The 25815-nt window shown below is 42.8% G+C and overlaps 2 protein-coding genes across 2 annotated transcripts in view; one reads left to right on the top strand and one right to left on the bottom strand.

The window, feature by feature from the left end:
* The first annotated feature begins 166 nt into the window (after window positions 1–166).
* On the top strand, window positions 167–11623 carry SLC46A2 (solute carrier family 46 member 2). The gene is made up of 4 exons (XM_005513420.4): window positions 167–1238; window positions 2706–2789; window positions 4403–4559; window positions 5915–11623. Exons 1-4 carry the CDS (start codon window positions 167–169, stop codon window positions 5970–5972), a joined length of 1371 nt encoding a protein of 456 aa, XP_005513477.3. The 3' UTR covers window positions 5973–11623.
* The window catches only part of SNX30 (sorting nexin family member 30), a 53257-nt gene continuing 34755 nt past the window's right edge, over window positions 7314–25815 (bottom strand). Inside the window, exons 7-9 of the mRNA XM_013370779.3 lie at window positions 19750–19836; window positions 14435–14587; window positions 7314–12626 (exon numbers count right to left, since the gene is read on the bottom strand). Of these exons, the coding sequence (XP_013226233.2) occupies window positions 12567–12626; window positions 14435–14587; window positions 19750–19836 (300 nt within the window). The 3' untranslated portion in view covers window positions 7314–12566. The remainder of the gene's footprint in view (window positions 12627–14434; window positions 14588–19749; window positions 19837–25815) is intronic.

Raw genomic sequence — 25815 nt, 5'->3', positions numbered from 1 at the left:
TCCTCCCAGCCAGATCATCTCTTGCACAACTCTCTGACTCCCTGCAGCTCGGCAGACCTTCTGCTTTTACCTCCGCTGCTCCTCTCCAAGCATGCCCCCAGAGCAGAGCTTCTGAAGAGCCGTTTCCCACAGCTCATCTCCCTGAAAACAGGTCATCGCCAGCAGCATGGTGGGGGTGACAGTGATGAGGACATGGATTGAGCCGGTGGTCGCCAGTTCCCAAGTGGCCAGCGCCTTCTACGACACGGCGCTGCTGCTGGTGGTGAAGAACTACTACAACCAGACCAATGCCACCATTTCCTCCCATGCACTGGAAGATGCTCAGCAGAAGGCTGTCTCTAATTTTTATATCATCTACAACCTAGTCCTGGGACTGAGCCCGCTGGTGTCAGCCTACAGCTTGTCCAAGCTGGGGGACAGGATGCATCGGAAGATCCCCATCTGCATCCCTCTTCTTGGCTACTTGGGCTCCAAAACTCTCCTGCTCCTCCTGATCCTGCTGGACTGGCCAATTGAGGTGATGTATGGGGCTGCTGCCTTCAATGGGCTGACAGGTGGCTTCACCACATTCTGGGCAGGTGTCATGGCTCTGGGATCCCTGAGGTCCTCTGAGAGCAGGAGGTCTCTGCGGCTCATCATCATTGAGCTGGTGTATGGCCTTGCTGGCTTTCTGGGAAGCATGGCATCTGGCTACCTCTTTGTTGGCTTCAGTGACCGCTATCGAGAAGGCACTGTGCTGGTGAGCTGCAGCATCGCTTGCTATGCTTTCTGCCTCTTCTACAGCATTTTTGTCCTGACAGTCCCCAAGTCAGCAGCTTCCTGCACAGACAAAGGAAAGAGTGCAAAGGAGGTGGACAGCCAAGTACCAGCCCACACAGAAGGAGCAGCAGCAGGAGGCAGCTCCCAACCTTCAGATTGCAGCAGCTCCACTCCAGTATCCCCCTCGAAACTTACCATCATCATGCTCTTTGTGGCAGCAATCCTCTATGACCTTGCCGTGGTTGGTGCAATGAACGTGCTCCCACTCTTCCTGCTCAGGGAGCCTTTAAGTTGGAACGCTGTGCAGATTGGCCATGGCAATGCTGCAGGGTATGTGATCTTCATCACCAGCTTCCTAGGGGTATTTGTGTTCTCCAGATGCCTGAGGGACATTACCATGATCATGATTGGAGTGGCATCCTTCAGCGCCGGCATCCTCATCATGGCCTTTGTGCGGTGGACGTTCCTGTTCTACATCGGTGAGTTGAAGGGCTGGTTGCACAACGAGTGCTCCCTTAGAAAGGGGCCGGGGTTTGTTGGTGTCAGAAGGGCTTTTGCTCTGCTTCACCGTGAGTTTCAGAGGCAGACACTCCTGCCAAGGTTTGGTTTAAGGCTGGTTGTCCTGTCATCCATCACTTGGTCAGAGCCTGGATCTGGGCAGGGGAACAATGCTCATGCCACAGAGGGGTGGAAATTGTTGCTGGGTACCTGTACTAGTTGGACCACACCACTGCATTAATGGGAAGCACTGGCTTCTTGTGAGGTAAGCCTTAAGGCTACAACAGAAAAAAATTGGTAGAAGTTTCCTGTTAAGCTAATATCTTAATATGTGATTTATTTTTGTTACATTGAGGCATTTATGGCTGATGGGAAACTTAATAGTGAAACACCAGAGCTGCTTTAGCAAGTAAAAAATCATAATAATGTAGTGCACAAAGGTACAAGTGACAAAGGGACACATAACAATAGATGGGGCAGCATCCCATGACAAAGGAGGTAGCCTCTGCAGGAACACAGAAAACAAAGCCAAAACAGCATCCACTGTGACAATGAGATGGATGATTCATATCTGACAGTTTCATGTGTTGCATGGCTTTGAGGTTTTGCTTCTGAAAGTGAGAAAAAGATCTAAGACAAATGCCCTGAGGTGATTTTTCTGTCTGCCCCTACAGGAAATGAGAAATTGAAAATGAAACAAAGTTATTCTAAAGGGAAAGATGGTAGGATATTCTGTTTGCGTACTAAGCCAAACATTGAGTGAAATTTTCAAGGGATTTTGTTTGTTTACGCAACCAGCCCAGAGAACAAAAGATAAAAAAAAAAAAAATCAAAATGCTTGTTTAATGTTAAGCCCCTCATGAATGCACACTACTACACAGTGGGCAGGATGCTCATTGCAGGAACACCTCAGTACACTAGACATAGACTATGTCTTCACTGAGGTTGGTTCTGCTGACAGGAAGATAATTCAGCTCCCTAAAAGTTTCCATGCTAGAGAAAGCCTAAAATACTGCAAGCCAGAAGCAGCAAGGTAGAAAACAGCTATAGTGTTACACAGGTACTGTTCCTGTCAAAGCCATATATTATAGCATGGAGTGCTCTCCCTGCTGGTTGTTAGACTTTAATCATTGTCTCCCTATCTCAAAGGACAATGCTATATTCCATCTATGCTGGGATTTGGGGCTGAGACCAAGAGACCATGGCTGGTTTGGGCAAAACACCTCTGCTAGTGGGAGCAATATGTGGCTTATCCACCATTGCTTGGATTGAGTGAGGACCTACACTGCTACTAGAAATTTGCACTTCTTCTTGGTACTCAAAGGACAAGAAAAGCTGAAGCAAAGGCCCTGCCCAAGCCAGAGGCACATAGTCTTCAAAAGCAGAGATTATTGTGTTGGGAGAGAAGGAGCAGGTATGATGGTAACTACATTTCCTTTGCATTGCAGCACGGGCAGTGATGCTCTTTGCCCTCATCCCCTTACCAACCATCAGGTCCATGTTATCCAAGCATGTCGAAGGATCATCCTACGGTAAGTGCTTTGGTTACCTTACCGATCAAAAAACCCTCAAATGTCTCCATTCAGCCTAAGGTACAAAGAGAAAGGTAAGTTATGGCTGCGATCTGTGCTTTGCGCAACGAAGCCAGAACAGTTGGTACTGCACACGGAAAGGGAGGAGTATAGAAACTTGCAGGACAAGATTGTCACTTCCAAACTCCCTGTCCTTGGTTGTGTCATCATTTATTCACAAAATGTTTGGCATGTGCTTCAAGAGATTACCACCAGCATGCAGCTCAAAGGCAGGGAAGATATCTGAGGTGCTGCTCAAAACACCGTACTCCAGGGAAAACCAAGAGAAGCAAGACAGGGAGTTGAAGCTCTGTGACGGACCATTTATATTTGACTTCTTTCACTTCCAGTTTTGGGAAGGATGTATTCTTTCATATTTTTTCTGAATATGTCTCCCAAGTGTTGCCTGGCAATTTGCTCCTGTCAAACTGTGATTTAACTAACAAAGGACAACTTTTGCATTAAAAATGTCCCTTTTTGGTAAACAGGAGCAGAAATTCATTTCTGTTAACATTTGTATTATAAAATAGTAAAATATATGTATTTTAGAACAGTATATGGAAGGCTACAATTTTTACCCCAATGAACTGGATTTAGACACAACATACAGGACTGGCCATGCATCCAAATAGCACTTCAGGTCCATGACTGCTTGTGTCTTCTCCAGACATCTTACCACACCATCCTTTGTGTCCTTTCCCTTCTGCCATATGATCACAACACTGCCCTACCACCCGTACATTCCCAATGCTCGTGCTCCTCAACGTGCTCTGTAGCAAACTCGCCTCCTTGCCACAAATAGCGCAACTCACACCCCAAATTAATCATTGTTATTAATTGTAGTGTTGTTTTTAACCTCCACTGTGAGCCACACAGGCTGCACCCGATAACAGCGGTAGAGCAGCTCTCGAGCAGGACCACATGAAGCAGAGCAGCCCTTGTACCTGCTGGTAGCAGCGTTGTCTCCTTTGGTGGTGGCTGGAGAAGGCTGCTAGGGCAGCACTGACCTCGCTCCCAGCTTGCACATCCCTGTAGGGCTGGGTTACTTCCCCTTTCCCCATTTACCACAGCAGAAACAGAAGGGCGCACTTCAATAAAAAAAGCCATTTCAACTGGGATTCAGTTTCTGCCTTTCATCCTCTCTAAATGTCATACAAATCACACACACCTCCCCATTTCAGGCATTACTAGCATTTTAAGCCAGTAGACCACTATGGCCTAGGGCAGAAGCAGAACCTGACTAAAACCTCTCCTGTCCTGAAGATGTTAGCCCAAGACTACTTTTCTACATTCTGTGGAAAGGAGCATTTATTACTCATTTTATTGCTGCTCTTCCAAGCTAGACTGAGACAGATTTTTTTTTTTTTTTTGTCCTATGCCTAAAAGAAGGAAAAGTCACTTAATTCTGGTCCAGAACAGCAGCAGATACAAGCTCATGCCATCTGGTGCTTGTGAAGCCACGACCACATTGCTCTTCCACACGGTGGAGATCCAGGACTCATGAGGGAGGTACCAGGCTGCTTGGTTTGGTTTTTATTTTCTCACCAGTAACAAACTACATTCTTGTTTTACAGGTAAGGTGTTTGTCCTGCTGCAGTTGTCTTTAGTCATCACAGGAGCAGTGACATCTACGGTCTACAACAAGATCTATCAAAACACACTGGACTGGTACAGCAGCTTCTGTTTCATCTTGTCTTTTCTAGTTGGCTGCCTGAGTCTCCTCCCTTTAAGGTAAGGAATGGGAAGGGTTTTGTCCAAAGGACATACTGTATTTTCTCCATGCTTCCTGATTCTAGGTCTGAAGTGTACACTAGAGATGGGGAAAAATGTTGAATTTCCAAAGAAAAAAAATGGAATAAGAGAAATAAACATCTTGCAGAAACAAGCTGACAAATATCAAGACAATTCACTGAATGAAACTTGCAAGTGATCTACCCAATATTTTTAATCTTCTTTTTGTTTAATGTAATATGAATTGCTGTAGGAATAATATTTGGCAGAGTTTAAGATCTGGTAATCCCAGGGGACAAAGGCTTCACACAAATGTAGCGCTTGATATTGTGAAAACAGTAGTAAGAAGAATGAGGGAATAACCCTGCACAAAGCAAAACATTTTTTAAAAAAATCCATTACACGTTACTTATTGTGGTAGAAAAGAATAATGAGTCTCCCTCAGGTGTTCCTTTCAAAGAGAAACCATTACCACATAGTAAAGGAAATAGTTACTTTCTGATCCAGTGAATTTGCCCAAATGTAGAGCTACAGAGCAACTGAGAGGTTCAATTTCAAGAACAAGCTGTAAGCACAAAACCAGCTTAATTTGAAGATAAAATGAATCAGCATCTCCATCTGCTCTTCCAGAATTTTTGAAGGATCTCCCTCCAAATCTCACCTGGTCCACCATCCCTTCCCAAAGATCCTCCACCCCACTGCATTACTAGAAAGAGTGAGACTCTTCCAGTGTGCAGTTAAAGTGAATTGTGATAGTATCAGTATTTAATCTATGCAACAATATTTTCATTCAGATACAAGGCAGGTACTAGATAGGCTAAGTTCTTGCCAAGTTTTGCTGCCATTAAACAAAAAAAATAATAGTAGAAATTACCATTAGTCCTGCCTCAATCAGACCACTGAAGGGTTTCTGGGCTTGTGAAGACATTTGATACCAGCATCAGCAGGACGACGTGTGTGGGGAAGTCTCCTTCATACTTATTGCTGGCTCTGCTTTCCTCCTCGTAATTTCCAGACACAAGAGTGACTCGTTTCTTACACATAACCTTGCTGTTAAACAGCAAGTCACTGCTAGCTACTCAACTGCTTTTTGACACGTTCCCCAAATAGAAGTTAGCACCATTATTGGCACAAACACATGGATTAGGACTTAAAACCTGAAAGATTGCTTGTACAGAAAGGTAACTTACAGAGAGGCTGGCAGATCCTTGAAGGGAATCACAGGAGCATTCAGCCAGCTCCAGACACCCCAGAACAGTTTAAGCTAAAGAACTGATGGGGAAAAAGCAAACTGTAGTTTGAGAAAGTAGCTTGCTGGCACTTCTTGTAACCTGCCATGTTATTGCTCTTTACAGCATTGTGGCCATCAAACAACGTTCAACCACTGGCTCTCTTCAGATCCTGACCAAGTGACAGAGGTTGTACCAGCTGAAGCGTATTTTGGTCTTGTATCAGCTCTCTGAGACACTGAAGTGGGAGGTTTGCGAAGTATTAGCCCCTGCAGTTATCCTCAGTACGGGAAACATCTCATGTATGCCTCCAGTTCACAGCGTCCCACAGCCTTCGAGCCTGTGCTCATTCAGGACAATCAAGTTTGCCTTGCTATTTCTGCAGTAGCTCATCTTGCACAGTTACTGCATTGGCTATTTCACACCAGCAGTCTTCTGAGCATTTTGCTTTCGTGGTCGGCTGGTTAGCAATAGTGTAGAGGGACCAGAACACGGTAGAAATGAAAAGGGTGATTCTAGACACGTCATTCAATGTGGAAAGGGAAAGCAGAGGATCAGTTTTCCGTTAAGTTCCTTTTTGCCTGTTAGTTCAGAAAGGTCAGGGCAGTCCTGTGACACTAGCTGGAGACACAGAGGTCCACAAGCCACACGCACACAGTTGTCGGCAGGACACGGCTGCTCTCTGAGTGCTACAGAAGATGTATCAGCCCAGCACATCGATGTTATGTAAAAAAACCACTAAATACAAAAATGCAACTGTAAAAAAAAAAAACCACAAACCAAAAAACAAGTAATATTAAAGACACTTTCATTAGCAATCCCTACAATAAAACAGTCTTAAACAGATGTTCACATCCCCCAACTTCTGGGAGATTGTCCCACTGTCCCCAAACAGTGCAGCACACTACTCTTACAGGCTTTACAGAGGTGTAGGAACACTGATGGCAGGTAAGTCACCTTGTTACCCCATCTTCATGCTGGGTGAAACCCCATACAAAAGGAACTTCATACAATATAGGAACTGGCATGAGGTGTTGTCAGCTAAATCCAAACATGATTCAGAAGACTGGCACACCCTAGAGGGATCAGGGCTTAAACTATGTGTCTACTTACATGCTAACTGAATTACGAAGGATTAAGTCTTTCCCAAGATCATGGGTTAAGTAGAGGCAAGTTAGAAGCCCTTCAGTAACTGAAATAATCTGGAGGCAAGTTACGCAGCTTCAGTTGGAGTCAGGGATGCAGCAAGCAGAAGTCAATTACTCACTATACAATCCCTTATTCTGAGGAAGTTGCTGCCACCCATTCCACCCACATACACACATTATTGCAGCCTTTTCTCAGCTCCAGGCTTCACTTCCAGGTAATACAGATGTACTACAGCAGACAGATGACTTTTAACTATATCTGCAGTGAAACAATATTTTAAGGGAAGGGTATTTCCGCAGTAAGACAGTGAGCTGCTCAGTAAAATATGTGCACACATCATTTCAATGGCAAAGGCTGCAAAAAATGAAACTTGATCTTCTAGGTAAAGGAGTCATCTTTTAATACATTTATTGGTCCATTCCGTTAAATTAATTGAGGTAAACAAATGGTGCATTTTAAAAAAATGTACACACTAATAGAGAATTACAAACAGTTTTACCTCAAAGCGTTTTTCTCCATCAATACTAGTTCCATAGTAAACAACGCACAAAGTATATTTATACAGAGATATATGAAAGGGTATAGAAACATGCCAGCACCAGAAGGCAAGACAACATTTCATAGCCTGCAAGTCTGAACAAGAGCACAGTTGCCAGCTTTGGTCGAGTGCAGGAAACAAACCCCTCCTTCCTGTTTCCCTAACACACCGTTTACTATTTCACACAGAGACAAGTCTTTTCACAGCTTTCATTTTGGTTTTTAATGGTATGAATGGTGACCCTACAGTTCTGGTGAGTGGGTTTTTATAGAGGCTGGAAGCGGCAGAGCCTGGGCAAGGAGCTGGCGGCGCTTTGGTCCCCAGTACTGACACCTTCAACAAGGAGGGGGATGAGATCCACCTCAGCTCACAGCCAGTTTGCCTTCACCTGCATGGCCCAACTCTCCAGACCTTAAGGAGGGACACAGGGATGCAGGCACAGAGGAAAACAGAACAAGGATGCTGCTGCTTTATTTTAATATAAAGACAAAAAGCCCTTTGGCCATTTGCAATTTGTTTTGCAACAAAAGACTGTCCCTCTGCAACGTGTCTCCTTGTGCAGTGGGAACGTGGCACCAGCCCCAACCCTGCTGCTTGATCTGAAGGTATGGATGGATACACATCCCTGCAGCAGAGTTAAGGCAAACGTTTAGCTTCAAAGCATAGAGTACCAAGGCCTTCAAATGAGTCTAGGACAGCAACTAGCCTTTAATGCTTTAGCATGCCACTTGCTTAAGGGTGACCTATATATGCCTTTCAGAAAGTGCATTATTCTCTGCACAACTACTGTGCCTTTGCCATGCAACCTTAAAACTAGCCCAGTTCACTGCTAAGTACTTGTATAAGTCAGATACCCCAACAAGACTCTGAAGTGCTAAGCACAAAATTAAGCATTGCCATTCTATTCTGAACAGCACACTTGCAAAAAGTTTAAAATGCAACATTCTCACTGCCAGAAGGCAAGTTTATTCCTGTGACACCCAGTTTTACTTTACAAAAACACAAAGGCAAGAAGTAGCAACTCCCTTATCTTAATTTAAAAAAAAAAAAAAGACCCCATTTTCCTTATTTATTGGTTATTGTGGTAAAAGCTAATATACCAAGGGAAATACCGTTCAACCTTCAGAACTTAAGAAGGCTCAACATCTACTGAGCTAGTTTAGTCTAGTGGTTATCAGCACCAGGATTTTAAACAGTCTGCAACATTAATCATAATTATACTCAGTTAAATTGTGCAAGTTTTAACAAAAGCATGGCTCCTGTTAAAACACTGAACAGTCCCTGGTGGGATGAGAGAGGATTCTTTTGTACCTTGGCATCTGCAGGACCAACATCTCAAGCAATACGCACCAACAACAGGCTACGCAGAGCCACTGCTGGAAGGTGACCTTATCTTTAACACTTATCCCATACTCTATCCTTGGCACAAGTGTCAGTGTGACAAAAATCTAAGCAGACTTCAGCGAAGAATCCTTAACTTTATTCCTTGATACAACTCACATCAGAAGAGTTCGTGTCTTTAGGGCTGCACCTATTCCCTTTTCATTTTCCAATGGATACCTGAAAAAAGCCATGATGTTTCAACATCTAAGTTTATTGCAGGAGTCAGAACCTGGTAACAATACATATGAACAATGCACAGTTCATCACCAAGCATGAAACAAGATCTCAGTGCTTGCTTTATTGTGCTGGTGCCAGTTAAAGGAAGCAACAAATGTCCCAGAAAAATTACACAGAAGTATAACCAGGACAGCAGTGAATTACACATCCTCAGGCAGAGCTTGGTCTGGCCATGGATTACAAGGAAAACTGGGCTAATTTAAAGACTGTCGAAGGACCTACATGTTACACAGTGTCATAGGAAGGGCACAACTAATGTTGACATCACTTTGGTGCACACGCAGAGGGTGACCTTAAGTGACTGAACACTCAGAAGTTACTCAAGGGTGAAGCTCCCACACTACTCCTGCTTCCCTTTACCAACACTTTTCACATTCCAGGTTTGGGCCATCCAAAGGAGAGACACCTATCCTGTAAGGATTATGGGATAACATGTCAGCTTCACTAATGGTTCAGATCTCAACTTCCCACTAACAGCAGCTAAGTGTACCCTTCACAAGTGTCACTCTTTGCATTTGACAGGGTTTCCTGCTATTTTGTAGTTCTCCCATTTGGCACAGCTGCCCCAAACCTCACAGTCAGGATCCTCCCCACACATCACAGCCTCTCCCACAATCACCTATTGATTTACAACTGCTCTTTATAAAGAGACTCCTCCATAGCCCATGGGAGCTGAGGGACTCACCACTACACATATTTCTTCCACTGCAGCAATGCTTGCCAGGGAATGTTAAGTTTTACTTCCCTTGTAGGGACTTAAGACATTTTGGTGTTACAGAAACATGTAAGAAATCCTATTAGTGGCCACAGCCTGAGAAGCATGTTCCAACCTCTTCTCCAAATCAATCTGCAGGTGCCACAGAGCAATATAATCCAACAGGGAACTGCAAAGCCTGCCTGCCTTTCAACAGCTTATCCAGAAAGGGATTTACCTGAAATCAAAATATGTTTTGGCTGAGGACTAGTTTGAAAACCATGCTGCAGAATCAGTGGCATCAGATTCAAGAATATGTAAGCTGATCTGCAACAGCTCAACAGTTACATGTTGATTTGAACTTCACTTGGTACTCCCCACTGCCCACTATGCTTCTCACGAACAGCTGTTGTCAATTGCTAAACCCCCCAGAATGAACACACACTTCAGTTTAACAGAAAACTAAGAGGGAACATGACCTCAGTGTGCTAAGGCATCAGACAAAACCTCCTCACCCACAGGAAAAAGACACCATCCTTTGCACTCATCTTGCTTTTTTTTTTATTTATAAGGTGAAGGGAAGACTAAGTATTAGTTAAAATTACATTCTCCTCAACTCTCAGGGATGTTGCAGAGTCGAGAACAAGATTCAATTTACCACACAGAAACCAGCTCAAAAAAGCATGGGAAACAGGGAAGACTGTAGCCCTGAAGGTCAGGCTGCTAAATGGTATGCAAGTGCTTACTGTAGAAGAAAAAGCTTGAGTAAAACATTTGTTTAGTGCTTCCAGATGATCCCCCTAAGCACTTCCCTTGCACAAGAAGAGCAGTTTGTCAGGCTGGACCTAATAGCAACAGCAGAGTTCTCATTTAAGTGTATATTGACAAACTCTAAGCTTGAACCAAAAATTATAGTTTGTTTAGTACCACAGAGTTGTCAATGGAGGCTGAGTCAAAAAGGAAGACCTCTTAAAATGTCTTAAACTTGACTTTTTCACCGAGACAGCATCATCACATTAACCTGACAGCTACCGCATTGCTGCAATAACTCGACAGCTGCTATAGAGCCACCAGGCTGAACAGAGGGACTTTAGGTACACCTGAAGGTGTTTATGAAGGGATGAAGTCCAAACCAAGCTGGTACCTGGTAGGTCATCACAGGAGAACACAGAAGTTGCACATACTCAATTACTGCTCAGATTCTTCATAAGAGTGTTCCTGGAGATCAAGTAATCACTCAAGTTTAGCAGTAAGCGCTCGAATTTACTTATTCCCCCGAAGCCCAATATTACACTGATAGCCCCAAACCCCCTCACTTAGGATAGTTAAAAAAGATTTATCTGCATGCTGTTAAACCAAGACTCTGGGATCCTGGGAATCACAGCAGCATTCCTAAGGCCATTAACACCAAGCAGGCATTTACTTGATGTTGGACTGCAAGAGAAAGGGGATAAAAGGGACTTGCAGAAGCAGTTACATTTCTAAAGGCCAATAAAAACTACTAAGAAAATAGATCTGTACCAAAGGTAGTCTTAACAGACTTGCCATGTGGTGCAGTAGACACAGGTATGAACACTATGTGTACCTAACAGGGTACCCATCTACGCCCACCAATCTGTGTAAGGCAAGTTTCACACACAATGATGCTCGGTGTAAGCAAGTATTTGACACTTTTTGGCTTTGGCTGCTGGAAAAAAAAAAATAAGAGGGAAAGAAAGCAGAGTTCTACTTTTACTACAGGAGGCACCTTAAGTGAACAAGCCCAAAGTGACTCTAGTTCTGAAAAAAAAAAAACAAAAACCAAAAACAAACAACAAAAACACACAAAAAACCCCACACAACAACAACAAAAGAAAAATACAACAACCAAAAAACCACACAAACAAAACCAAAAAGTTTAAAGCACTGACCAAGAGAATTCCACCATGCAACTTCCAGAGCTAGCTTTAGAAAAAATATACACTTAAGAGTCATACTTTCTTCCACCATTCCTGAAAGCCTCCAAAGGCTGATGTTCAACTCACTCCTGCAGCTAGGCTGATTTTGATCCCCACATCAGTCACAAGTACACTTCAGCCAACTGACATTACTTCATAATCACCAAGGTAAACAAGGATACTCGGTATGAACCAACAGCATGCCACACTCACAAAAACCACAGTTCATGCTTGCATCACAGGCTATCTGCAGGTGGTGGTGGTGTGTTCTGCAGAGGACCAGCCCAACTCCCACATGGAAAAGTCTCCAGAAACCATTTTATCCAAAGGGAGCATTTGGGCAGTAGCAAACCAGAAAATATTCATTTCCAGCCTTTCCCTGTCCATCCAAAAAAAGGAATAAGAAGGATTGATTAGGGAGTACTGTATCATAGGAAAAATTATCTTTTGCTTTTTTAGCAGACAAAACAAAATGGTAATAAAGATGTCATTTGGCACCTTGCAGTAGAGTTTTATTTTCATCTTTTTAGTGTTCCACTCATCAGTTCCTTCCAGACTAGAGAGGTAAGTTTTATCAAGATCCCCGTACACTTTCAGTATGAACCCCAATCACTCCATAGGATAAAGAAGGAACCATTCAAGATAACTCAAAAAGATGAAACATACCCCAGTTTAAACACAGAAAGTGAGGAAAAAAATTCAAACAGTTTTCAGAGCATCTGTTCCAGCTGAAGTGCAGCTGGCAATTCAGTTAACTTGACAAAAGGAGTCCTTCATACAGTTCCAGTATGTCTAGTGGTACTGAGCACAGAAGTGCTAGACTGTCCAAGAAGGTACTTCTTATTTGGTCTCTGGCTTGTCTTGCAATAGTGGTATAATTGACTCCCACGCCGTAAGGCACTGAAGGAAGAAGATTAAAAAAAATTGATTGTACATCAGTCCTTATAATATTTGACCACCCCTTCTAGACCAACAGAATGCAAATTCAAAACTGCTGGCCAAGACTTTTTAGATTGTTAAAGAAGGAGGAAAAAAGAAACACAAAACCACAACACACACCACCACACATAGAATTTCAAACAGCAAGAAAGTGTTCAGAAAGAACAGCTGCAGTTTCCAAACAAAAAAAAAACCCACAAATTTAAGTTTTCTAAAGTAATCAGCTGGGCCAAGCCATTAAAAATTATCAAAATATCCAGGATTTTCAAATACCAAGCTAAATTCTTCTAAACTGAGGAACAACAAGGCTTTCAGATGGGCAAACTGTTTCTAGTAGAATTTCACATCTCTGTGGTGTGACTGTGAGAGAGGGCTGGTTTGGATACAATGGCAGCTATTATAGACTACCTCCCGCAACCTTATTTAAAAACTCCATGTGTTTAGGGAAGGTAGTTCAAAGACAGTGTGCTCTGGTACACCTTTAGGACTTGACTCAACTGCACAACAGGCTGGTAGTGCCTGGTATAATAAAAGCCGAGTCTAGCTTGTAGATTATTAGAAAGTCACTCCAGCCTTTGGACTAATTTCCCCAGACATGTATACTTGACTCCTGTCCTTGCACTGTGTATCACCACTGTCTTTCAATTGTGTACAACCCAGAAATGAAACTGGACAAACAGATTGTGGAATACATGTTATTAAACACCGGTAATGGGCAAACTCATCACCAGATCTTATACCCACAATTCGTTGTCATCAAGCACCTTCCTTCTAATCTTGTCAATTGTACTGAAGGTGAATAAAGTATTTCTAGTTGTGTATCCTGAAGTGACTAGACACTTGCCTACCAAAAATCATCCTTGCTGCAGCCAAGACTGAAACTAATATGCACAGATCTAACTGTCAATTGCAGGGCCACTGCTGGATGTCCAGTGGAGTCTTTAATCCCTCCCTTCACAGCAGTCTCAGAAGAGAGAAGAGACCAGGGTGAAGGACGTTCTGTGTGACTAGTTATGAAATACTGATAAGACTGACACTGGAAGGGGCGAAGGAAGTGCACGTTAAAATTACATGGAAAGGTAACCTAGCACAAAAAGAAATTTGTGAAATATATGTGGAAAAAAGCAATAGGCAAGAAGATGAAATATGTCACCATGCATAAGCCTAGCAGTGTTTAATATACCAATCACTGCACTGGGCAACACTCTTCTTAGCATAAAGGAAAATTAGACTGACAGCATATGCATTTGAATGTCAAGGCCCTTTCAGGACTAGCATGTAAGGGACAGAAATATGCACAAGGGGACAGAAATTAGGATAATTTATGCACAACAGGCATAATCTAAATATGAATCCATGAGTGTACATTAACCTATGTAGTTTGGTTCATAAAAGGCAAAATCAAGAGCTTTTCTGGTTTGGTAATACTACCAGAACATGCAGTTTTGGTCTTTTTCATTGCTACTACTGCTGCTCAGTAATTATTCAACTCAAGAACGCAAGACAGACAAGCATCCAGGATGAAATGCTATTTACAGGGCTGCCTTGTAAGAGACTGCTAGTCTCACGTGGATCACTTGAGCACAACCAGCAACTTGAGAGTTTACACAAAGCTGCTGACAAAGAGCAGTTTCCACAGCACTAGAGAACTGATTCAGATGTCCAAGATTCTTTTATTCAAAATAACATGAAGATTCCCCGAACAATTATCATGACCTCATTGGAAAATTAACCCCTATTCCTGCCAACGTTCCAGCAGAGACACATACCTTCTCGTAGTACTGGATGTTTTTATCTGCCATCCCCATGAGTAGCTGCCTAAAGTCTTGTCTTTTGTTGTTCTGCCATCTCTCCATATCTGCTTTCAGGTCAGCATTGAAACACTCTACTCGGTCTTGACATTTCTCAACATCTGTGGGTACCTGCAGGAAGAGAAATGAAGATTGAAACTGTCACTGAGAGTGCTAGACTGCTGGATTCCCCCAGACCACACTGAGCAAAGCTACAGAGGAAAGGGTAAGTTAGCAGTCCAGTAGTTACCCTGAATAAACTCAGTTACAGCTGCAGGGACAAAAGCCCCAATTCGGTATTAGTGAAGAGACAGGATTGCTTAATTTGATCCCTGCTGTCTGAGATGATGGGCAGTTGTGGTTGTCCATCTCCATGCCAGACACAGAGGCCAACTGAGGAAGAGCTTGCTAGAGACACACCGAGAGGAAAAGCATTTGGTACAAATGCCGGCTGCCTAGGCTCAGTGCCTAGTTCTCAAAATGAGTAGCTTGACTACACCTCCAGGGCAAGTTTTTTCTCCCCCTTCCCATCTTCAGTGGCACCGGGCATTTCCTGATTCACACTAGTGTCTACGAAACAAATACTTACATTTGTCCAAAAAGCTAGATAAGAAACCTCAATTTTATCTCTTGATAACAAACACCAGTGATCAACTACAGCTGCTAAATAAAATTCCTAAGCCTCTAGTTTCTAGCTTCCACTTTTACATTTTTATCAGGCAGCCTGTAAGGTTAAGTGCAAAGCACTGATGATCAGAATGCAAAGGTGACTGGAAGCATTTCACTGTGGATTGGTTCATCTGCCTTTGGGATCAACAGTGGACACATAGTCACATGTAAACAATGGGGGAAATCTTGGAGTATAAACTATTGCAAGCCTAGGTAGTAGATTATGACAGTAGTCACCAGCCCAAGGTAGATGCACATTAGGCTAAAGAAGTTGGTGTTCTTTGCTAATGTTTTAACTAACATCATGTATACCACCAGGCAACAAAAGGAACAGTTTAAAAATGTTTCTTTAAGCAGGAAAGTCAGGAACACTTCTCTCACTCTTCTCCTTGTGCTGCATGGTCCACACAGATGGGAAGCATGTAAGGATAGGCAGACTAAGCCCATGACCTCAGAAGAGAAAACCCGTGAGCCCTAACATCAACATGAGACATGAACTTCCATTCTGGAAGCTGTGATTTGCACAAAGGCAAAGGGCGGAATGACAAACATCTGCAGAAATTTGTAGTGGTTCCTCTCAGACTGGATACTTTTGAGAAATTTCTTTTTTCTTTGAGGGACATGAATGAAGGAAGAAGATGAACAGATTATGTAAAAAACTTGTCATGGCTAACAACATGGGAAGTTAGAGGTGTGCTACTACCTTGTAGTTTGGCAAGGTACACAACTTAGGAAGAAACATATCAACTCTAGGTCATTCTCCAGGATGCAGATTAGGGCTGCTCACTGAAGTATTCCTTTAACTAACACTCAAAGAAGGTCCTACATCTGTTCCCCAGTAAAGCTATTTGGGACACAGGAAGCACCTCCTTCATACTCATGGGATCTGAGTAACATTTTATCGGCATAACTAGATTTAAACTACAGGCAGCTTGGGGGTTCAGTAGCTACAAACTTCCTGCACCCCCTCAGAGCACTGTACTTCTGGCTACACAATCCACTCTGCTACAACTCCAGGCATAAAGTTCTCTCATAGGCTTCAGACAAGAACAACCAAACTAGCAGCTGCAAAGTTTAGAAGATGCTCCTCTCAAGGCAAGTATGCTTTGCATCGCATTTATAAGTCCTCCTCCATCTTAATGGGAAAGGCTAGGCTATCAAGAGAAAGAGTCATGAAGTCTGGAAGCAAAACCACATAAGATTTCCCAATCCACTTAAGTTAGTTTCCAAGCATTCATCAGCTTCCTGCTGCTTCTGCCAGAATCTGAAACCAGTTAAATAAAATAAAAAAAAAAGAAAAAATCTGTTCTTTTACACAGCCAGTTTTTTCTGCAGGTCAGGCTGAGAGCACTGCATGAGACTGGAGTCACAGAGACAACCAAGTGGACAGCAAATGGGTTGTGTACTGTCTACTTGAGAAGCAACAGCAATGAACTCCAGCTAAGTCTACAAAGGCATCATGAAAGCAGCATCTGCACATGCACTAGTCATGTACCTTTCCTTCCAAAACTTCAGCTTCCCAGAACAGAAGTTGCAACAAAAATTTAAGTTAATTAACAGCTTTTAAGCACTTTTTGTCTAGTGCAAGGTTAATGAAGAGAGGTTACAGTTCTAGCATCAAATTTGGACATTAAGTTGAAACATCAATGCTGATGCTTATACCTGCTTTTACCAGTGGAGACACTAAATACTAGCTAGCAACTATGAACTGAGAACAAAGACAACTGGACTTTGGGGGAAGTCTTCTGATGACTGTCCTCACCTACTCTAACAGCTCAAAAACCCAACCCCCAAAATGTGACAAGTGGCTCAAACTCCAATACGCTCTAGAAGGGCCCATCACTATTTTAGTGAGCCAATTTAAAATGAGAAGAGATGTATACTCAGGCAAGAACTAAGCATAAAAATGTATATTTAGGAGTCTGGTCACCTTATTATATGATAGGAAGTTCTGCACCTATGTTTATTCCTCTTCATACAATTCTTGATGAGACCAGAGTCTAAGTATGCCTCACATCTAGAATTTAGAATGGTCAAGTGCAGACAGCATCGCTTGCAGCATAACCATGTCCACTTTTTTAGAACACCTCTACAACAACATTACCAAGTACTGAATGATCCCAACGCACAACAAATCCATGATTTATTACACAACTCATCTCTTTATATGTTCCTTCCACCTTCCTAGTTGTCTGGATACATATACTGTTATAAACCTTTTTTTTTTCCTGTAAATACACATGGTGGCTTTCTACTTCAAGTTCATCGCTGCCATATTTAAATGTTCCCACAGATCATCACACTGCAAAGCCTGGAGGCAGAGAGAATAAACTAGGCCATCACAGGTGGACTTTATCTCAAAGGGAAACAATGCCTGCGCTTCACTACGCTGGGCAGATTACTGCAAAAACAGCCCCAGCGTGGGTCAGAAATGGGTAAGAAGCACTTCACCACCATACTACTTAATAACAGAAATGCTCCAGACTCCTCACTAATACTGCTGCATTAGTGTCAAAAAACACTACACACACACACTATACTTTTGGTGTAAACCTCAGCATTCTGAGCAGTACTTGCTAACAAGCATGTACAGTAGCCCTACAAGCCACATGCATTTATAGGTCAGAGTTCTAGGCTGATCTCAGTATGAGAACAGCCCAATGACACCAATGAAGCTTTATAAAACCAACTGGACCATGCGTATAGCAAGTCCCAGCATGCCCTCCAGTGGCAGAGACTAACAAGTAATGATAGGTCCTCACTTCATGATCCAAAAGTAGGGCTTCTTTTCCATAAGTTTCTTGTGGTTTTTTTTATTTTTTTGTTTTGTTTTAAACATCACTTGCACCAAATCTGCTAAATAATGCCCAAAGCAACACAAATGCTGTTCACTGCATAACCCAACCCACGACACACTATCTGCTTTTAGTTTCCAGCAACTCATAGCCAGAAGACCTTACTGAACATATGTGCTGCTGGACACAGCTCTGAGCTACCAGCTCTTACGGATGAGGACACTCCCTCCAGATGGAAAGGATCTGAAAACCACAAGCTAGCATTCTATGAACATGCATGGAGTTCTATTAATTCATTCAACTTCATCTTGTAAACCACATAAGAGACAAAAGGAACAAGAAGTTGCCAAAAGATATGCTTATATTCTGGAGAGGAGATGCAAGTATTCAAAAAATTCTTAAGATAGTTATTTAAGTGCTGTGATTTACACAATCCCACTGAGAGGTTAGATGCAAAAGCCTTTTGCTAGGTGAGAGATTAGCAAAGTTCAGCAGTTTCATTGCATCAATATCTACGTAAGGTCAAATGCCTAAAAATATCAGCTGGATTGCTGGATGTGCTATCTGTTTTTTCCTCCACCCTACATACAACTTGTTAGAACACCTGCTTATACAAAGCTAGGCTGAGGAAGTAAGAGTACATACCACACCAGCCAGCACTGGGGCAGGATAAAGACCAAAATACAAAAGCACCACAAGATACCCAAGTCAGAACTAGCTGTAGAGCCTGCGACAGACAAGACCAGAAAAACACCAGTTTGCATTTCTATGCTCTGTCCTCTTCAGCTTCTCAGATTAAAGACATTATGTAAACCTCCTGTAAGATGATGACGCATTAGTCCTAATACTGGAAAGCCATCCATTAGTTATTAACACAAAGGTGAAAGGCAAACAAAAAACCTCAAGCAGAGGAAGGGAACAAAACATGTTGTCGTTGGTTAAAGTTGCAGTGATTTAAGATAAGGCTCCTGCTCATCGCTTCATGCAGAAAGCAGGTGGCACCATACACACACGGGTTGACAGTTTTGCTTCTAGAGGAAGCCCAGCCAAAACCTGTCACCCAGTGACAACTGCCATGTCTGTTCAGCATCGCACAGGAAGACCTCCTTGAGCAGAAGTGGCAAAATATGACGTCTTCCACAGTCAAAATAGGTATCTATCAAGGTTTAAGGCAAAGCATCCTTGTTTTTAACAAAACTAGGGCAGTGTCCTACAATAGAGTTCAGCAAGGCCAGGGCCAGGACCTTAATTCAGCTAGCTGACATACTGCTAAGTCACCAGGGACTCTTCTACCACTGTTTCAGTCAGTGTCACTGAACACTACAGCTGATTGCTGGCTGTTGTTCAAGTATTACCCAGGTCAGAGCCATCCTGCTCTGAACAGTGGGAGATTCAGGTGGGACATGAGGAAGAAATTTTGTACAATGACAGTGGTGAGAGCCTGGCCCAGGTTGCCCAGAGAGGTGGTGGATGCCCCATCCCTGGAGACATCCCAGGCCAGGCTGGACGGGGCTCTGAGCAACCTGATCCGGTGAAGATGTCCCTGCTGCATGGCAGGGGTTGGACTAGATGAGCTTTAAAGGTCCCTTACAACCCAAAATACTCTGTGATTCTAGATCAGTAGTACAGAAGTTGCTAGACACATTATAAATGTTCATGCCTAGGTCTTTATTTCACAGTAGCTTCCCAACAAACTTCTATTCTGTCAGAAATTGCTTATATTGCAAAGAAGCTGTCCGACCCAAACAAAAGCAAGTTTCATTTCTCCATTCCTCTCTGGAAGCCATGTAAGTGCAACTTATTTTTTGTAGAGCAGTTTTAAATGCCAACCTTTGGACGGTCTTCTTTTTTCAAGGCTACTGCTTCCAGTTTTGCTTCATACTCCGCTTGAACTTGGTCTCTCTTCTTCAACACATTCTATGGGCAAGAAAAAAGACAGCTGTGAGAAGTGTCCTCTTGTTCCTTGCCTCCCCAGCCTGCAAGAAACCACAAAGTGATACAATTGAAGTGATAATTCAATCTGAAGTCAGACTTTAAGACTTAATTTGTCCTATTTTACAGTATTTAGGGAGTAGCTTCCAGAAACCAAGAGCAGTTGCTCTCTAGTAACTGGCATAGTCAGATAACACTCAACTTTTGGACAAGCTGGAGGCATGCAAGACAGAAGCTGTCATGTAACCATGAACATAACACTGACTAAATTAAAATAATCAGTTGACCTATTATTAGCACAGAAAGGATATGAGCAAAAGCATACAAGCTGTCAAGGCGCAGTGCAGAGCTTCTGATACCCTCGAGCAGCAGACATACAACAGCATGGGCTAAGAGACATGAAGGCCACCACAGAAGGTATCACATCTCCCTTTTCACTTGCAAAAACTCCTCAAAGTCCTTTACAGCAAGCTGCTACACTGTCATGTTACAACAAAAGCTTTGCTTTTAGATCAGTTTAAGGGGGCTGGTTGTTGGTTTAATTAAAAAAAAAAAAAAAAATGTATATATGAAAACACAATTTAGGTGAGAAGCACTGAGCCACCTGAGTTTCACAACCAGTAAGCATTTTATTGACAGAATATTCTCAGAATAGAAAGCAAAAATGCTATCCTTATTTTGTACTATGTCCACAAGTCAAGATCTCCACTAAGGTTATACTACAATGTTACAACCTAAAAACAACCACAGAAATTAGTCTTTTTTTCTAGAGTATACTAATAAAAAATAAGCAGTTATCTGCCTACAAGAGTGGGCCACTTAATTCTTCAGTCTTCACAACAAAACAACTAGCCATTGTTTACAACTCAGTTGATGCAAAGTTATTACTGAAAATGCTCAGAGGGAAGTCGGCCAACACTCACTGCTGAGGCACCTGTAAATTTGAATTTCTCTTGCAGCCAGCTTGGCCAGTTCATACCTCGAGTCTTCCCTTCTGCCACCACAAGGAATTACCTTATTAGAACAAAAGGAGTATGGTATGTAGCCATTTTAGCAGTTTCAGACAATGCTAGTAGAGCAGGACTAGTCATGTACAGTGCTGCTTACAGCAATACCTATTTAAAAGAGTGGTTATAAGAGCCAGTGTAGCCAAGATCTGTTTCCTAATTAAAGAGGTACAAATCCTGTATCTACTATCATCATCTTCCCCCTAAGCTAAGGGAAGGTCTCCAATGCAGTTGCTCTAGACTAGAGACAGGAGACTGCAATCCATATTGCTACAAACTTCACCCTGTGATAAATGGGAATGGCATCGCATTCACAAAGTTGATATCGGTTTCAGGGAAAAAAAAAAAGGGGGGGCAAAACTGCAAAGTTAGTCTTCAACACCTTAACCCTCCCTTTTGTCCCCACATTGATGCAAGCAAGCATGCCATTGATCATGTTTGCTTGAAAAAACACAGCATTCCCATTCCTTTTGGAATCTAAGCAACTATGTGGAATAGTCCTTAAGTGACTGAGGTTACCAATGCAACAAAAGCCTGAGATATTTTAATAGGCATTTCTACTCTGTATTACCTCTTGAACCTGAGTAAACTGAAGTGTCTTCTCAGAAAAACAACTGCCTCCAGCAACTGCATTCAGCCTTTAGGAGCGTGGAGTTAGCGCAGTAAGCTGGATCCATACCAGGAGTAGCCAATGATGAACAAGCATCATATCGGCAGACTAGATTCAAAGGGCAGGTATCTTATTTCTCCTTAAGTGCTCAAGTCCATCCACTGTGGACCATTAACAATATGCTTCTGAATACAGCTCTAAGTATCCATTAACGGCTGACCTGTAAGCGATGAAAAAATATTGCCTTCCATTTCACTCATCGATATGTGAAAGGAAGCGTTTCCTCCGGCACCTCCAGGCAATCTCTTTTCTCAGTTGTAGATGAATGCATTAATGCTTCAGCAGCTTCTCTGAAAAGCTCTCTACCATGTGTCCCCAGACTTACCACAGCCCATGAAATACTTCTGATAGTTAAGGCCTCATTTAGAGAGAAAAAAAATTAAAAATAATGGAGAGAGAATAAAAAAAAAAAAAAAAGAGTTGGAAGAAACCAACACCAAACAGAAAAAACTCACACACCACATTTTGGTTATTTGAGGACAGAATTAAACCACTGGTCCCTGTACAAGTATGACTTAGCTTGCTTTCAGTAAGGCAAGTCCTTCTCCATTTTGTATATAGCTGAAACATTTCACCTTGGCCCGTATGCTCAAAGGAGCTTCAGGAGTTTGCCACAGTCTTCTTTCTCAAATCAGAATCCTATGCCACTTGCACACCACATAGCTTCCTACTACAACTAGACCTCACAAGCGGATCCTCATTTACTGCACATCACTAGAGACAGCTAGCTGTCCTTGCGCTGCCTACTTTGAACATGCATTAAAAGTAATGTCCTAGCCCACAGCTGGGGATCACATCATCTGACAAGCCTTTCTGGCAGTGTTAAGCAGACATCATCCATATAACATTTCAATATCAGCACTAAATTATGGAGAATGGAGTTTGTCCTCTGCACTTGCCTTCCTCTAGAATACCAGCAAAGTGCAAAAAGTGTGGTACCTGTGACAGATGCATTTGAACCCCCTCAGCCAAACCAGAGCAGTCTGCTCCAGAGGAGCTGAAGGCCTGAGCTGCAGCTGGACCAAGAACTCCTTCCAGGAGACCCACAAGGAAGCAGAACAGCACACTGATCACCAATAAGTTGTGGGTTCAGGGAGTCTCATGCAGACCTTTCCCATTGTATGCAATCTGACTACGAGTCAAATGTTTTATTCTGTAAATATGACAGCCTAGGTGAGCTACTGTGAGCCCTCCCTGTTAAATAAGCTGACTGTATGACAATGGTTTTACTACTCACAGGTCAGTGGATGACCCCAATTTAAGTTTCATATCAATCACCTAGATTAAGTGCATGCATACTAAATGTAATGAATCATCTAGAAGTATAAGGTCATATTATTTTTAATATACTCTCTGCTTCATGTTATTAAGTTTGATTTGCTAAAATCTTGAGCTGTAAAGTTCTGCTCGTATTTACCAAAGGCAACTACGAACTACACAGAATGCTTGCAAGATACAGCCTGTTTTGCACATCACTGAGAAGAAAAGGATTTATTCAGACTAAACAACACCTGCAAGGCTATAGACTATAAACAATATCTACAGATGAACCAAACAAAGGCACATATGAAATCAGTGAAAAAGATCAGTGAGAAGCAAGAAGACCCCAAACTGAAATATTGCTATTGGACTGAATCATGGCATGAATGGTCTGTAGAGATATCAAAGTCTGGTTTCCCATGCTCCGGTTGGACCTCTGCACAGGTACCAAGCTTGAGCCAGCCCTCTTGCTATTCTACGCCATTAAAGATTTTTTCTGAAAATTTTCTTTCCTGCAAGTCTGCTCTGTACACAGTTATCTTGCCTCAACTGGAAGTTTGCCTCTGGAGTTCTAAAACAGACTCCAGAGTGAATGGTTATCAGGGAGGGAAGACACCTGAAAGTTTGGTCTACAAACAGGTATCAGGCTCCCGGAGAGGTCAGCAGCATTCGGCTTGGCATGTTTCCCCCATGCCGTAAATAACAGAGGGAACCTGCCACCGAACTCTTTTTGAATCACACTTCTGTTTGAGAAATCTAAACATTGTTCTGCAGTAAGCAGAACCCTAAATCACTCCTTTGCAACAGTAACACACATTTGCTGCCAAGGGCCTCACTGCACCAGGATTATTCAAGGCACCTGTTACTTGCCCTGCGTTTTAGAAAGGGTCTCTCCTAGACACTACCAGCACACATTTTAACTCAATCCCACAATACCTGCCTCTCCCCAGCTCTGCAAACCTTTCAAACAAAAGACTTCCCTGGAGTCAGACAAAACCTCCCTGCCTGGGGAGGTTCAGGTTGGACATTAGGAAAAGGTCCTTCACCCAGAGGGTGCTGGACACTGGAACAGGCTCCCCAGGGAGGTGTCACGGCCCCAAGCCTGACAGTGTTCAAGAAGAGACTGGACAACTCCCTCAGACACACGGTGTGAACTGTGGGGTTGTCCTGTGCAGGGACAGGAGTTGGACTCCATGATCCTTGTGGGTCCCTTCCAACTCAGGACATTCTATGATTCCACGATAATATTTGTTTCAAGCAGAAGTAGCAGGCTCTACCCCAATATGTGGAGTACCCTCAGGCTGCCACCAACTCCAGGTACAGCAACTGTCCTAGAGATACAAAGGTTAATGTCCATTGCTAAAACAGTAAAGATAACCTGACAGTTCTTACACTGAGGGACATTCACACAGCTAGAACTGCTCTACAAATCACATTCCCATACCTATGCCTGGGGCACAGTGTGCAACCAAGCAAGCCATCAAGGCTGCACTGAGCTCCTAGTACCTAAAGATCTTTCATCAAGCATCCTATCCAAAATCTGTGCTCTGAAAGACAAACACAGACTTTAATTTCACAAGCAGGCCTCACAACAGCTGGTGAACAGGACTGCACTGGTAGTGAAGAGGGCAGCCCTTTCAGCAGAAACCTCCTGCTCCAGTAACTCCAAGAACAGCCTCCTTTTACACAGTTACTTACTCAGTTTTGTGAAGTCTAGGAAGACAGTTCTGTAGACACTTCCCACAGAAATAGCAACAGACTGATACGTTCTAGCGTAAGAAAACTGCACTTAGTATGATGCATGAGATTTTAGTTTTTGGTGTTCAGGAGGGCAGGAAAATAGGAACAGTCTGCCTTGGCTAGAAATAGTTTTTATTCTTGATATTCAGACAGAGTAAAGCTAATGAGATGCCCAAGCTGGACAGTAAGCGGCATAATCCTCATCTGCTATCAGCTCCTATTTTGCAAGTGTGGTTTCCAGATCCAAGCAATTCCAAAGCACCAATTACCAGAGTTACAAAGCCTGTTACCAGAGAACAACTGACAGGAAGAGTGAATTCTTTAGGGCACTAGAAAGTCAAGTCAACAGTCTAGAAATTAAGCTAAAAAGCAAGTGTTTCTTCAGCTGAAGAGGTACTTCAGGCAGTTAAACACCACTTACCACAGGGAGAGCGGCATTAAAGACCTGCATTTAGAATACCTGTTGGCTTGGAGACTGCACTTAGTGTCTTCGCCATCATCTGTCAAGAGCCCTTTTAGAATGGGGCTGCCAACAGGTATTCTAGCTGCAAGTCTTTAACGCCTGTCTCCCTGCAGTAAGTGGTGTTTAACCGCCTGAAGTACCTCTTCAGCTAAAGAAATGCTTGCTTTTTAGCTTATAAAAAAATAATCCTCTGCTACACTTGTGAAAGGCGCCTCCACAGCTTAGCCTGCCACTTCAGATGCCATCTCCAGTATGCCATGACATCTGTAGCATCAAAATCCAGATGTTCTGGGCTAAAAGCTTTAACCACTAGTCTCGTGCTCTGTTTCTTTGCAAGTACACACACACCCTTGCCCTTCCTATAGAACAAGGGTAAGTCTGAACATCCTGGGTCAGGGCTTACAGCTACAGATCAAGGTGTTCCAGCAATGCTTAGGTGTTAATAGTATTGTAAAGAAAACACACCTCATTTATCCTGGTGTCACTATGATGACAGGAAAGGGCATACTCTGGGAATTAGCACAAAGCCTTCTGCAAAAGCACTTCAACCAAGCAAGGTGTGAGCCATACAACCAGCCATCCGAAGCTGGGAAAATAAGTCTGCAAGTGTTGCACTTCTCAGTTTGAGAAGTATAGGATGACCATGATTAAGACAGAGAAGGACCACCATATTCAGACCGTAGGTTTATACCAGGCTATTACATCTCTAAAGGAGTGAATACCATAGCCTTGTAGCAGTTATTTCAAGGGAAAAGTCCTCAGAAGGAATTTGTCTCTTAGTACCCTGTAGAGGGACTGCTGAAACATTCCATACCATGGGCAGG

The sequence above is a fragment of the Columba livia genome, chromosome Z (genome assembly GCF_036013475.1).
Source record: "Columba livia isolate bColLiv1 breed racing homer chromosome Z, bColLiv1.pat.W.v2, whole genome shotgun sequence".
In the NCBI taxonomy this organism is placed as follows: Eukaryota; Metazoa; Chordata; class Aves; order Columbiformes; family Columbidae; genus Columba; species Columba livia.
This window is presented reverse-complemented; position numbering and strand designations above follow the sequence as displayed.